The sequence below is a fragment of the Centropristis striata genome, chromosome 2, assembly GCF_030273125.1.
Source record: "Centropristis striata isolate RG_2023a ecotype Rhode Island chromosome 2, C.striata_1.0, whole genome shotgun sequence".
In the NCBI taxonomy this organism is placed as follows: Eukaryota; Metazoa; Chordata; class Actinopteri; order Perciformes; family Serranidae; genus Centropristis; species Centropristis striata.
Genome location: NC_081518.1, coordinates 16137037 through 16152521, shown reverse-complemented (window position 1 = coordinate 16152521; position 15485 = coordinate 16137037). Strand labels below are relative to the sequence as shown.

General features: G+C 39.6%; 1 protein-coding gene across 2 annotated transcripts; it reads left to right on the top strand.

Moving 5' to 3' along the window:
* Window positions 1–5254: 5254 nt before the first annotated feature.
* Window positions 5255–13575, top strand: si:cabz01068815.1 (solute carrier family 51 subunit beta). Of its 2 annotated transcripts, XM_059351328.1 has the most exons (7): window positions 5255–5402; window positions 9720–9761; window positions 9849–10229; window positions 11464–11586; window positions 12317–12407; window positions 12525–12834; window positions 12871–13575. In XM_059351328.1, exons 2-7 carry the CDS (start codon window positions 9722–9724, stop codon window positions 12919–12921), a joined length of 996 nt encoding a protein of 331 aa, XP_059207311.1. In that variant the 5' UTR covers window positions 5255–5402; window positions 9720–9721; the 3' UTR covers window positions 12922–13575. The 2 variants fall into 2 exon arrangements, with proteins under 2 accessions (XP_059207311.1, XP_059207303.1); XM_059351320.1 differs by having other exon boundaries at window positions 5257–5402; window positions 12525–13575.
* Window positions 13576–15485: the final 1910 nt, after the last annotated feature.

The following is a 15485-nucleotide window of genomic DNA, read 5'->3' as shown; positions in this document are numbered from 1 at the left end:
GAAACACAGACTAGGGAACCTGGAGAAACACAGACTAGGGGTGAACCTGGAGAAACACAGACTAGGGGAGAACCTGGAGAAACACAGAGGGAACCTGGAGAAACACAGACTAGGGAGAACCTGGACAAACACAGACTAAGGAGAACCTGGAGAAACACTGTACTGTGAGGCAACACTGCCACATAAACTCAACCACACAGACAGACAGACACACACACACACACACACACACACATAACACAACAGAATTTAAAATATACAATTTTTACAGGATAACATAATATTAGTATTAGTATTAAATATTAAATATTTAAACATTTAATATATAATTGATTGGTTAGTTAGTTAGTTAGTTTAAAATGTTTATCAGATCTCACACACACACACACACACACACACACACATAACACAACAGAATTTATAATATATACATTTATTATACAGAATTTTTAGTATCCCCTCAAAAACGAGAGGATTCCTCTCAAGGGGTTTTTCCTGCTCAATAAAATTTCAGAATTTTCTTTTTAATAATATATACATTTTAACAGGATAATATAATATTTGTATTAATATGAAATATTTAAACATTTAATATATAATTGATTAGTTAGTTAGTTAGTTAGTTAGTTAGTTAGTTAGTCAGTTAGTTAGTTAGTTAGTTAAAGATATTTATCAGATCTCACCTGGGAGGAACAGAAGAGCGCTGTGAGGAAAAAAGTCAACATCATCCTGAAATTACATTAGACCTGAATCCACATAAATCCAGATTCCAGATCCACCAGGACTATGTATCATTCAGCAGACTTCTCATCCTAAAAGAAGCTTCTTCATCTCTGGAACAGGACCTGATGTCCCAGTGGAAAATCAGGAGGGAAGACAGAGACCAGGCAGTGGGTGGGGGGTGGGGGGTGGGGGGTGGGGGGATGGGAGGAGGGGTGACAGCGGAGAAAAGCGTCTCCTGCTTCATTCAGGGCCAGCTCTGTATTTTCACTCTGCAAAAAAGGTGTGTCTAAAAACAAGATAAAAACATTAAATCTGGAGGAAATGATCTTGCTGCATGGACAGATAATTTCACTTGACAAGATTTCATAAATTAAGATAATCTAGAAATAAACATGTTGTACGCTTAAGATAAGAAATTAACTCTTAAAACAAGATAAATTATCAAACACTTCTAAATCAAAAGTTTTTTTTTATCTTGGTAAGAATCAAATAATTGTCAGGTCACTCTGCTCGGGCCAGTTCATCGCTGCTTGCAGCTTTAATTCATCTTGTTTTAAGAGTTAATTTCTTATTTTAAGCGTACAACATGCTTATTTCTAGATTTAATAATCTTAATTTAAGAAATCTAGTCAAGTGGAATTATCTGTCCATGCAGCAAGATCATTTCCCTCAGATTCAGTGTTTTTATCTTGTTTTCAGACACACCTTTTTTGCAGTGCAGTTATTGCATATTATTTTTTAAAGAAATTAAACAGGCTATTAATTATATTATGGCAGACTGGGGTTTTATAGGTATGAAGTCATTATTATCTCATTGTCATTAAGCACTTCAGATTAATGATCAAACAGAGGAGCAGTAAGGAGGAAACAGTGTCTCTGCAGCTGAAAATAAAACTGTCAGCTGTTTCATTAAAATGAAACAAAGACATGAAATCATCTTAGTCTGTGCAGACACAATAAAAAACTTAAAGCACATGACATCACTGTGTGAATATTGACCCAACTGACCATTAGACTGATAGTTCACCGTGTAATGAAATAAAAATATCACAATAATGAAGAAAAATATAATGGCAATACAGATTATTTTAAAACTTAATATAAGCTGTTTTCTGACTGTTAGTACAACATAATATTCACAAATGTAAAATTAAACTATTAATTCATCTCAAAGTGTACATTATGAACTAAGAAAGTTTTTTTAATAGCAGAGTTTAAATGTGTTTTAAAGCTTTTAAGTTATCACTGAGCTTTCTGGACACACCTGGAAACAAACACCTGATACACAATTCAACAATAAGCTTCATTTGACATGTACAGTAGGAAAAAAATGCAGTTTCAGCTTCAGTTTGTACCTGGGAACACCAAGAAGCAGCTGTTGGCATGTTGCATGTTGGATTTGCCCATAACAAGAAAGCAAAGCAACACACTATCTGCTGAAAGACCAAAGAAGAAACTATGTGGATTCATAATTTCATCATGTGTCAAATGTCTGCTCTACTCTACCTTCAGTAAATCGGAGGTAGAAACATCAGGTTATCTTTCTGCAGTCATCCACAGATGCTTTACATACTGTTGGCTCTAAATGGTCAGACATCATCATATCTAAGAGACCTCATAGTGCCATATTACCCTTCTAGAGCACTACGCTCCCAAAATTCTAGGTTACTTGTGGTTCCTAAAGTCCTTAAAAGTAGATTGGGAGCCAAAGCCTTCAGTTATCAAGCTCCTCTCCTGTGGAATCATCTGCCAGTCTCAGTACGGGAGGCAGACACCCTCTCTTTATTTAAGAGTAAACCTAAAACTTTCCTCTTTGACAAAGTCTATAGTTAAGGCTGGCTGAGGCCTTGGACCAGGTACTAATTATGCCGCTATAGGCCCAATGGTAAATGGTCCTGCACTAATACAGCGTTTTTCTACCACTCAAAGCGCTTTACACTACAGACTGCACTCATTCACCCGTTCACACACATTCATACTGGTGGCAGAGGCTACCCTAAACGGTGCCACCTGCCACCATTGGGAATTCATTCTCATCATCAAGGGGGAAGCAGGTGAATTTACCGGTGAGGTTACTGGCTTGTCTGGTATTTGCAATGAACGCAGCGTCAGGAGCCATTTGGGGTTCAGTATCTTGCTCAAGGATACTTCAACATGTAGGCTGCCATGGTCAGGGATCGAACCACCCTTCGATCGGTGGGCAACCCGCTCTACCAACTGAGCCACAGCCGCATTGTGTCCCCAATGTGTCGGGGGACACGATACATCGGGGCCTCTTTTCTCTCTCTCTGATGTCCCAATAATACATGACACAAGCTTTTATTTTCCCAGAGTTCTCCACTTTTCTTTGCTCTCTCTCTCACAGGGTGTCGAGCTGTGGTCCTGCTCACCATCACTCCTGCTGGTCTCACTGCCGTGGATCTGGTTTAGCCCCAGATGGGAATGCTCCTCTCCTGGTCCACTCTACACTCACCATCACTACTGGCCAATGGTAACGCTTCACCACCTGCTGCTGTCTCCTCCCAGAACTCCTGCTCCTCTCTATCCTCCCTCCCTCTCCCCCTTCATCCTCTATCTACTCTATTCTACTCTGTTGATCCTGTACAATGACATCTATTGACGTCTGTCCGTCCTGGAGATGGATCCCTCCTCTGTCTCTCCCTGAGGTTTCTTCTTCTTTTTCCCCTGTTAAAAGGGTTTTTTTGAGGAGTTTTTCCCTGGCCGATGTGAGGGTCTAAGGACAGAGGGTGTCGTACCATGTACAGTCTGTGAAGCCCTTTGAGGCAAATCTGTGATTAGGGATTTTGGGCTATATAAATAAAATCAACTTGACTTGACTTGTTGTTTAGGTTGTGTGGTTAATATTGGGCCGTAATGAGAGAGTGGGGTTAAAGATGACACAAACACCACTGGAAATCTAGCAGACAAACCAGAAGCATCACTGTGACACTAAGAGACAAACAAGTGATACAACTGCTAGACTACAAGACCAACCAGCAGCACTGCTTGGAAAAATACCAGACAAGCCAGTAACCTCACTGGGAAACTCACCTGCTTCCCCCTTGATGATGCTCCAGGTGGGGTAACTCACCACATGGCCTAGAGTTTAGAGAATCGGGCTTGTTACCAGAGGGTTGCCAGTTCGAATCCCATCCCAGGACTGACAGGTCAAGGATTGCCCATTGCCATGAGAGTGTCTGCTGAAGTGGGCACCAAACTGACTTACCCCACAGAATCTAACAGAGAAATGTCAATCACAGAACAATCTCTTCATGCCTTGCTGCTATCTCTGCTCGAATGGAATCCACCAACTATAAACAATGTCAATCTGCACTGCTTTTTATATCTATATCCTAGTAATAAGTCCCAATGCATTAAATATGATGGTCTGTGTCCTGAATTTGTTACTGTCCACAAGGGGGTGCCACATGGTTATGTACTGGGGCCCCTCTTATTTATCATTTATATCAATGACTTGGGTCTAAATGTGTCCGATGCAAATGTGCATTTCTATGCTGACGACACAGTTATTTACTGCTATGGATCAACTCTTGTTCAGGCTGTTGAAACTTTGCAGAAAGCTTTTGTAGCTGTGCAACATTCACTTGAAACTGGTTCTCATGTTGATAAAACAAAGCTTTTTTTGTTTTCCAACAGTAAAAAATGCAAACTGAGAGTTATTCCACAATATGCACTTGTTTCTCATAACGCGTTTACGGTCTGTGTCTTATGTAAATATGTAACTGTATTTTTTGTTTGCTGCCTCTTGGCCAAGGCTCCCTTGAAAAAGAGGTTCTTCATCTCAGTGGGATATTTCCTGGTTAAATTAAGGTTAAATAAATACGTACATACTCAACAAACATCTAAACATTACATTGTGAATTTGTAAGTTTAGTCTTTATCCTGTAAGTTTATTGTAGATTTAATAATTATGTTGTCACCTATATATTCTATTAGTATCATTGTATCATATATTCTGTACTTACATTACTCTGCACTTTACTGCTTTTTGCACCTCTGGTTTGATGCTAGACTGCATTTCATTATCTAAGTTCCTGTACTCTGCAATGACAATAAAGTTGAATCCAATCAGATTAAATAGATCCTCATTCCTTTAGTGACACAGAGGTCATTTACCTCTCCACACCTCTGCTATAAAAGTAAAACTCTTTAACAACTAAACGTGAGCACTGAGTGTGTGCAGGCATTTGACTGAAGAGTCACACACCCTCACAAACACAAAGAGCAAGGTTACTGCAAGGCTGTCTAAACAGTAACCAAGCAACAGGGTCAAAGACCTGAAAGTGAACAGCCCTGAACTTTGTTTTAAAGGCTCCACTGTTTATTTATGAAAGTGAGTCTCTCTTTAATATCATGTGAAGTTGGAACAAAAACAAAGTCTGATCAACTCGCAGAGCACAGAAAGGACTCAGTTTTACCTGAGACCACTTCACAGCTTTGCTTTCTTTCAAACAAACTCAAACTCCTTCCTCAATAAATGAGCACATTAAATCATGCCCAGTAAAAGTGTGCTTTTAACGACACACTTTGTCACATGCAGGGTTATAGGCTCCTCCCCATGAACTGTGGCAAGTTTTTATAATTTATTTCATCCCTCTGTTGGTGACAGCCAGACGTTCCCTTCTGCTCATCCTCGCCACTGACACAACATCCCAGAAGTGAGTACAAGTATAAATAACTGACTCAATTAGTTCTAAATTCATGGTAGAACACAAGAGATTAAAATACAAATATCAATTAATAAATGTGATTGTAATGATGATATTTGGCCAGCATGTACATGAATAATATAATTCTGATGTATGTGTTTTGTGCTTTTTGTGAAAGTGCACTGTTCCAGGAGATTTTGTGAGATGAGAGGGATTTCAGTCACTGGTTCTGCTTCTTAACCCTGTTCTCACTGTGTGGAGTCATGTGACTGCAGATTGGTTGTAGCAGATAATTAAAGCATGATTTGTAATTGTTTATTGCTCTATGCTATTAACATGCTGTGCAGTTTATTTTATTGTTTGGTATGATGTTCTATGCATTTAGATAGATAGATAGATAGATAGATAGATAGATAGATAGATAGATAGATAGATAGATAGATAGATAGATAGATAGATAGATAGATAGATAGATAGATAGATAGATAGATAGATAGATAGATAGATAGATAGATAGATAGATAGATAGATAAACAATAAACATATACACTTAATCCTCCACATTTATCACATTTAATTCTCCAGCATAGCATAGCACCCCCTCCAGTGGTTACCGGAGTGCTTTGTTTACAGCTGATACAGCAGAAGGTACAAAACTTCTGGTGTAGCGAGCATGTTTACAGGCCAGGGTCTGCAGCCAGGCCAGGGTCCTGTATCTGCAGCCAGGCCAGGGTCCTGTATCTGCGGCCAGATGGTAAAAGCAGAAATGATGAGTTGAGGGGGTGGCTGGGGTCGTGTGCTATGCTAAATGCTCTGCGTGCGATGGCTGTGTTGTTGAGGTCAGAGAGGTTGGGGGTAGGGAGACCAATGACTTTTTGAGGCATGATGTGTAATGCGTGCCAGTGTGTTCCTGTTTGAGGTGGTTAACATGTTAAAGAAGCAGGTTGAACAGTAGAGGATGATGAGTTGAACTATGCTTTTGTAAAGTAATAACAGAAGTCGGGGGGCTACAGAGTGCTTTGAGTTTGTGGATGGCAGTGAGTCTTTGTTGGCAGCGTTTGTGAGTGTCTGTGGTGTGATTATCAAAGTTCAGTTTATTGTCCAGGAGGAGTCTGAGGTATTTGATGGACTCCACGATTTCCACTGATTCACTGTTAATCACAGTGGGGTTATGGGTGAGGTTGTGTGCTGAGCTGTGGGTGCTGGAGGTGTTGATGCTTTTATACTTTTGTTTTCTTGACATTAAGTTCTAGGTAATTGTTAATGCACCATTGTGAGAAGTGGGAGATGGAGTGTGCTAATTTATGTTATGACACAGTACAGTATAACATTGGACAACATCACGGTGGCATGGTATATTTAATTAATTAATAATGTATCCTGACTTTACACTTATCTTATCCTTATCTATGTAGTGTATTATATGTAGTATAAGAGCAACACTAATAGTTACAGAGCAAGTAATGCAGACCACAGTGTGAGCACATGTGAACATGTAAGAGATACAGACCATACTTGTGATGGAACTTAACCATTTTTGATCATTTTTCTTCTTTACAAGATCTAAGTAATCAACCAGATTCAAAATAATTTCAATCCATAGTAATGTTTAGTTTAAACACCTTTAACAGAAGTCAACTTTGCAGGAACTTGAAAAACTTCAATTTAAAACAGAGACCACTAATAGCAACTACTCAAAGCAATTCTGAGGTCATTATTAAGTTATTAGGTTAATGAGCAATTTCTTATTCACAGTTTAATCGCTTGTAAAATAAACTTGACAATTATTACAGTTATTAAAATTAAGTGTTTGTGTCCTTGCCTTAAAAATTTTACATGACAATAATATGCAAGATGAAAAGTGAACATAGACAAATGCAAAGAATAGAAAACACTGATGATGATGAATGACTAAGCAGGTTAGACTTTAGTCGTCAACTGAGGAGCACTTCATGTTTAGAGTCAGCAGAACGCACTGATCTGTTAGGGACATAGAGTGCAAGGAGATCGCTGATGTTAGCAAATGGTTAATGGGCTGCACTTATATAGCGCTTTTATCCAAAGCACTTTACACTACAGACTATGCTACAAAGCTTAACTGCAGTAACTACATTTTTGGTCAAAATTGTGTTATAACTAAAATTAACTCCTTGATGTCTGTTTTATCTTGTGACAAAGTTTTGGATTTCAATTTTGCTTTATTTCAGAGAAATAATTATATAAAAACCACAAAATCCAACTCAAAACCAAGCAGTTATTGCACTTACCATGGTCTGCTTTGAATATATATATTAATTTAAACGTAAAAATAATAGAGATTATAAGTTTATTTGAAAAGGGAAATTATTATATAGATAGTGATGAAGTGAAAAAAGTGATATTAAATGATATTAAGACTAAAATATAACATTTCTTTATAATAATAAGTCTAAAATACACACAGTTGTTAAGCACTTTTAAATACACTGATAACAAAATCAATCTGAAAATGTTTATTCACTGAAAACAAAATATAAAAGCTGAAAGAAGACAACAACATTGTAGTTATTGCACTCTGTTCACCACTACTACCTTTTACAGCGATGCAGTAACTATGTTTTTGGGGTCAAAGGTAAAAGAAATCATCATGATTTTTGAGCATAAAGATTACATCATCAATACATGTAAATAAGTGTCATATCACTTATCTACATACAACTAATTTGGCTGGCCAGTTAAAGCATGTTAAACAACTTTAAAGCCGTTTTTCTCAGTTTTACCTTTTGCGTAGTTACTGCAGTTAAACTTTGTAGGGCAGCACAGACTGCACTCATTCACACGTTAACACACACATTCATACTGGTGGCAGAGGCTACCCTAAATGGTGCCACCTGCCACCATTGGGAATCTATTCACACACCGATGAACGCAGCATCGGGAGCCTTCAGTATCTTGCCCAAGGATACCTCGACATGTAGGCTGCCATGGTCAGAATCGAACCGCCGACCTTGCGGTCAGTTGGCGACCGCTCTACCAACCGAGCCACAGCTGCCCCATATATCAGCAAATTGAGCTTTTGTGTTGGGATGAGCATTGTTTGTATGAAACCAGATCAAATAGTATAGGTTGTTAAACTAAGTGGCAAGATAACCACGGAACAAATGTGCAATATGACTTTCATTACAGACCACTAGACCATGAATTTAGCTCAGGAGGCCATTTCAGGCCTTAACATGCTCGAGAGCAATAGTAGAACCTGAATTTGGCACTTTCTTTTATTTTATGGATTTTTCCAAATTATGCTTTTCATGATGTTTTATGATGCTTATGTTTTATTATTGTTTAACATTAAGTGCTTTTGGTGTTGTTGTTTGTTATATATACACTACAGCCCAAAAGTTTGGAAGCAACTTAAATTTTCTGTTCACTATGGCTTTCTTAAGAATCAGTCTGGATTCTTTGGATTTTGGATGTGTACTGCATGATCAGACTATACCTTTATTGAATTGAACCATTTTCCCCAATTGACCTTTACACAGTTTGCATTATTCACTTTAGCTCTTTGGCTTTTGAGAGTTTGGATACAAAACTCCCAATACATCTCAACTGTGTTCATATCCCTGAGAAAAAAAACAAGAGTCCAGATTTATACAGAAGGAAAGAAGGATACACAAAGTCTAAGCAATACAAACACAAAGACCTGATAAGTATAATAAAAATGTGTTCTAATAAGTGACTCTTTATATAATAATCACGTTTATTTTGTTGCAAAATATAGCCATGAAATTATGATCTTTTTTTGTACAAATTTGATCTTGCTTCCAAACTTTTGGCCTGTAGTGTGTATATATATTTATATTTTATATATTATTTTACGCTCTTTGTGCAATGTATTTCTTTCATTTATTCATTCATTCATTTGAGGCCAGTCATTATAATATATTCAGACTCACCTCTACACTTTTAGATTTGGTCCGTGGGTGACCTCTGTGCACTCAGTTTAGTTTTGGAGCTGATCCTGGTGGCAGTTTTTTTTAAAACAACTATATATTTTTACGTTAAATGTGATAACCGACAGATGTGATGTTAAGATTATGTGCATTGGCATGTTAAAAGAGGTTCTCTCTTTTAGCTATCTATCTGCGTAGCAAATGAACTGAACAGTCAGAAAAGCATGGGGCCCAGGACTGAACCTGTGGCAGAATAACTTCCCTCTCTAGATTTGTTCAGAGAAACAGGAGAAACTACAAGGAAAGGCGTGTTGACCCATTTCCTCCTGTCACTGCTTTTCAATAAAAAGCTTGAATTAGTGCTATTAACAAATCTAAATGGTCCATTCCTCTTTAGGTATGTCTGATGTCTGGATTTTATTGTTTCTTCTCCCGTTTGGTAAGTTTAAATATCATTCAGACACATATGAACTGTTTCATGAATTTAATAACAACAATAAATCTAAACCTGACACTACACCTGTAGGGGCAAAAGCGTTCATGATCCACAACACACAGTTCAGCTTGTGTCTGGAGGACTCAGCAGCTACAGGTGAAGTCCTGCTGAGAAAATGCAACCTGGACTCAGAGTCTCAGCAGTGGATCTGGATCAATCGGGGCATGCTGATGTCTGTTGCATCATCCAGATGTTTGTCAGCCCTTGACAGAGAGCCTGTCCGGACTCTGTCCTGCAGTGGCTCAGAGGTGGATGTGACGGGGTTAATGTGGGATTGTGACAGAGGCAGGCTGATCAGCGGGAACACTTCGATGCTGCTGTCAGTCGATGGCTGGCGTCTGATTCTCACACATGGCAGCAAGCACTCAAAGTGGAGATCTCTGGATGAGGGGGACATCTGCGAAAAACTCAGTAAGTCAGTAAGGAATGAGGAACAGAATGCATATTTCACTTACTCTACCATAATAAAAAGGCTAAATTTGTTCACACTACAGGCGACTACTGTGCGCCGTCAGCTGCAATCAGTGACAAATTTTAGTCCCGCCCAGTTGTTAGCAATCCTGGTTTTGTGGTATTGTTATTGAAATCAACCCTCGACTGACTGCGTAGCTGAGTTCATAACACAAAGTCAACCCTGGTTCAGCCCTGCACTTCTTCAACATAAGAAGTGAATAAAGCTAAATCTCCGCTTAGCATGCTAATCGCGAATAACAGAATTTGCACATTACATGCACACCACTACAACGTCTGCAACTCCATAAAACACTTACTTTACATACGCACCATTCAGCACATACACATTGAATATTGATGTTCGCTGGAAACTATCGGAATATTATTGGAAAATCAAACCTTGTAGCGCACTTTAAAACTCCTAAAGATAGGTAGGCTAAATAGACTTACAGATGAGATGAGTCAGGGTGTAAATCCAGAGTGAATTGTGTTACTGACCAGGTGTAGGCCTATCACACAATGGGGCGGAGCTTCCCTAAAAGGGTGCGGAGCTCCCCTAAAAGGCGTCAGATCAGAAACAGTACAATGCCGCAACATGTCCTACGTAAATAATGATATTTTGCACAAGTCACATACGAAGTCTGAAGTCAGTCTGACTAACGGTCAGAGAGATATGCCCTAGACACACACACACACACACACACACACACACACACACACACACACACACACAGGTGCTTCTTGCTTTTATAGATAGATGTGTCTTCATGTATTGAAGTATGTGTTATATCCATTTTAAGTATTTCCATGTGCATAGTGTACTGTGGTTCTATTATACTGTATACTTTAACTATATGGTATATGTAAAAGCGTTCATGCTTCTGCATTAGAATGTTAAATTGCATTGCCCCATCAAAAAAACAAAACCACACAAAAAAAAAGCAACACTAAAAAGCAAAAAGAATGAGGCAAAAATTAAGCAATCCAACTTTGACTGTCAATTATTGGTAAATCATGATGAGAATTATTTAAAACTTACTTTTGGTTTTAATTTCTTCAATGACCTTGAACTTGGACTTCAACTGGTAAAAGCTCCTAACATTGCAAGAGTTACAAACTACAGTATAATACAGAAATCATACAGCATAGAAAACTGTTGCTTTTACAACAAATAATTGAAGTGATGGTGCAGGATCCAGGAGGGCATCAGGTGACAAAGAGGAGTTTGAGACTGGTAAGGGGAAGACAGACGAGCTGGCGGGCATGACGGATGAGCAGAGGGAATACCTCCGCTGGTTCTATCGCACAGAGGACAGTAAGTTCTGCTGTTTGTTTCATTGAGTGCATGTTTTGATGTTTACATGGAATATTAGAAATCTGCTTCGGATTGTCTGTGAGCAAGTGTGTTTTGTTTTTTCACCATGTTAGACACCTTATCATCACCACAGTATGATACCCTTGTTTTCTCCTTGCTTGTTCATTTAATACCTGGTACAACTAAAGGTACATTTGTTTGGACAAATATAATGATAACAACAAAAATAGCTGATAAGAGTTTAATTTAAGAACTGACATCTTTTTTCCATGGTTTTCTTGATTATAACCAAAATCATTATCAAGAAAACCATGGAAAATGTCTAGATATCAGCTAGACACAAAATGACTAAAAAAATTTAAAAAATGACCAAAATTGTTACGCTAAACACACAAGACACAAAAAGTCACACTAGAATAAAAACCGGAGTTAGATGACAGGATCACACACAATCACAAGATCACATTTATGTTAGGTTTTTCTTTGTTTATTTTTGGTTCAAAATGTTGATCCAGTAAGTCAGAATAAAAAATCTATTATAATTAGGTCATATAGGTGAGATTGTGCTGAAAAAAAAAATACCAATATGGCATTTAAACATTGTTTAAGTGGTGTATACAGGCAGGATGAAAAAGATTCAAAAATGGACAAAATAACCCAAGAGTCCATAGAGCTAATTTCATTACATGATCCGTATTTTTAGCCGAGGTTTGTCTTCTTCCTGTTGCAGCGACCATATGGACGTTTGTTCTGCTGGGCCTGGCTTTCGTCTGCCTTCTTGTTGGTTTTCTGCTGCTGGGAATGGGAGCCATGTCCAATAAGTATGACCTGAAGTTATATCATAACATTTTCATAACAAAACTTGTAGGAAAATGTGTAGTATTGATATTGGTAATTTTAAGATTGTTGAGTGACAGAAGTTTCCCTTTCCCCCTCAGGAACAGAAAGAAGATTGCTAAGTACAAGGCAGCAGCTGCTGTGGCTCAGAAAAGTGAGGAGTTGCGCATCATTTCACCTCTCAGAGAGGACAGCAGCAGCAAAGCGTCACCGCCACTTGACAGGCTGATGCAGGGAAACAAAGCCTCCCCAGGCAACGGGGAGGTGAGCGAGCTCACAGCAGGAAACATCATGGTCACATGGAAAGACGGTAACACCTCCTGCCTGTACTCAGATCACGCAACAGAGGAGGAGAAACAGGAGGAGGTTCAAGAGGAGAAACAGGAGGTGGTTCAAGAGGAGAAACAGGAGGTGGTTCAAGAGGAGAAACAGGAGGAGAAACAGGAGGAGGTGTCAGCAGCTGAGCTGGAGGCTGATGAGGCAGTGAAGACGGAGTGAAGAGAGCTTCCATTTCATATGGTTTAACCAAGGGTTAGGCAACCTGTGGCCCCGGAGCCACATGTGGCTCTTCAGGCCATTTGCTGTGGCTCCCTGTTGCTGTGACAACAAAAATATACGAAATGAAAAGGTCATTTCTTTACATTTTAATGTTCATTTATCATTGGTGTAAGCCCAAAGCAATTTGTATTCCTCAATTGTAAAAATGTGTCGCTTATATATGCCATTAAAAAAAATGTGCAACTACATGTTGACTAGACGAAAGTCTACGGCCCAGCACCTTAAATTTTTGAGGTGCTGCATTCTCACAAAATCATATTAAGAAATGCTCATTATGACCTGTAAGTAATGTTGGTAGGCTAGTTTAGACTAAGTAGGCTGTTTTATCTTCATTTTCAAGGCTGAAAAGACATTTTTTTTCTCTTTTTTTGGACAATAATGGCAATTTGTTAGTAAAGGTTGCCGACCCCTAGTTTAACCCTTCGCCCTCCAGGATGCTAACACTACATCTTTGATTGACTACTAATACTATGAAGTAACAAAGCATGACATCATGTATGTTGGATGTGTTGTAGTCTAACAATGACTGTAGTTTAAATGCTGTTAGTTCCAGCTGTCTCAAATGTTAATGCATCAATAAATAAGTGGATAAAGGGCTGTGTTTCTGGTGACTTGGTGTATGTGTAGCTGACTGACAGACGCTGAGCCATCAGGTTAATGACAACAGCTCTGCCATGTCTTCACACATATTGACACTTAAAATCAGTGGCCAGAGCACCACCAACCCACGATCAGTATGCAACCACTCTACCAACTGAGCCCCAGCCGCCCCCGTCATAGGAAGGATTCTGGCCTCGCTAGGTTTAGCCATAAATGCTTTCTGTTCGAGGAGAACGTTTGGCTGTTTTTCGCTCTCCGTCAGTGGCTTCACAGCAGGCGGCAATCTCCGTGCCTGAGCATGGAGGCCAACCAGGAAGTGCCTTAAACCTGCAATCTACCAAAAATTCCAGCAGGGGGTGCTAAGTTTGGCTGCAAAAAAAATCTGCCCATTTCAGCACAAAATTTGAAAACTTCTCACTTGATTTATTACCTCAGAAATTTTTTTCAGGACAACACTATGGTCTCAATCGCTAGTAAAAAATCATCTTCAAGACAATTTGATGTCAATAGTTCTAATAATGGCTCCATTTAGAAGAAAATAGAAGATAAAGAATCGTATGACTTGGGGCGTGGCGTCCTTTGATTGACAGGTCACCAACAAGGTGAGCCGTCATCAGGAGAGAAGCAGAACAATGGGTATCCACGACAACATGTCAATAAAGTTGTATATAATGTTAAATAGATATAAAAAAAGGACATTTAGCGGTTTGTTCTCATAACTTTGACCCTTTCACTGTATTTTCACTTAATGATGTTTATTTGAACGTTTTGTTCAGTAAAAATGTCTTGTCCAGCGTTAGGTTGGACTAACAGACACTCCAAGGAGTCACTGTTCAGTTTTCTGAGATAAGTAACATACATTTTGTTGTTGTTTTTATGCTAGCCAAAACTAATATCCCAGTTCTCAGGGATGGGTTCTCTCAGTCAGGTTGAGGTGTAGAGAGGCTGTAGTCAGTGATCAGATCCCTCGCGCTTCTCCACAGTCCAAATATGGTCTGCTCCCCGTATCGGAAACAAGATGGCGCACAAGATGGCGCACAAGATGGCGACGAGTGTAACGCTGAACTCGAGGATTCTGATGCATCATGTATGATGAAATATTAGCATTCAGTTAAAAGGAGATCCAGATCAAAGTCATTAATGATATGGTACTGACAATTGAAAGTATCGAACCAAACCATCTAGGGGGGTCCGGGGGCATGCCCCCCCGGCAGAAAATTTGTACATTTTTAAGTAAAATGAATCTATTTTGTGCACTTTGAGAGCTAAATGACAGCAAACATCTAGAGGGCACCAAATAATTTTTTGCACAGTTTATCACGGGATCTCGCGGTCTTCCGTATGGTCAGGATTATCGCGTGTTCTCGTTATCTCGCGTGTATACGGCTGGCTCGCTACGCTGCCGTTACGCGCCCGGTGGGAAGTGACGCCGGGCAGAGGACGGAGCAAACCCGCGGCGGAGCCGCTCCGCGCCCTGTGGAAATGTGGGAGAGCGCACGCACGGACCGTATAGCCGTGTTTCTACTACCACCGGGAAAGTCTCATGCCACACCCTCTCAAATGTCCGCTCACTCTGCGTGTCTCCACAACAAGTTAGCCCCCAGAGCGATTTAGAGACTCTGGAGGTGACGTTTGGTTTTCGCCGTCGTTAACTGTGCACAGCAAATGATCATAAACAAAGCAGCATGGCTAATTATTATGCACAGTGTCTCAGCTGATCATAAACATAGTGATCGTGAATTAACGGTACGCGCTAACTGTGCACAGAGTGTCCGGTGCTTGTTGTAAACAAACAGATCGCTGTTTCTCCTGCAGCAGCACATACACACTGTACTGCTACAGAGCTAAGTGCTGCTAAAGGCGGCTCTTCTTAACGAGCCGGCCTCCGGCTCGTTAGCGGGTCG

Excerpts from the sequence above, each read along its gene's own strand:
- si:cabz01068815.1 (XM_059351320.1), top strand. The coding sequence starts at position 9,722 with ATGTCTGATGTCTGGATTTTATTGTTTCTTCTCCCGTTTG. Across the intron at positions 9,762-9,848 it reads ATTGTTTCTTCTCCCGTTTG|GGGCAAAAGCGTTCATGATC; the intron begins GTAAGTTTAAAT and ends CTACACCTGTAG. Across the intron at positions 12,408-12,524 it reads ATGGGAGCCATGTCCAATAA|GAACAGAAAGAAGATTGCTA; the intron begins GTATGACCTGAA and ends TTTCCCCCTCAG.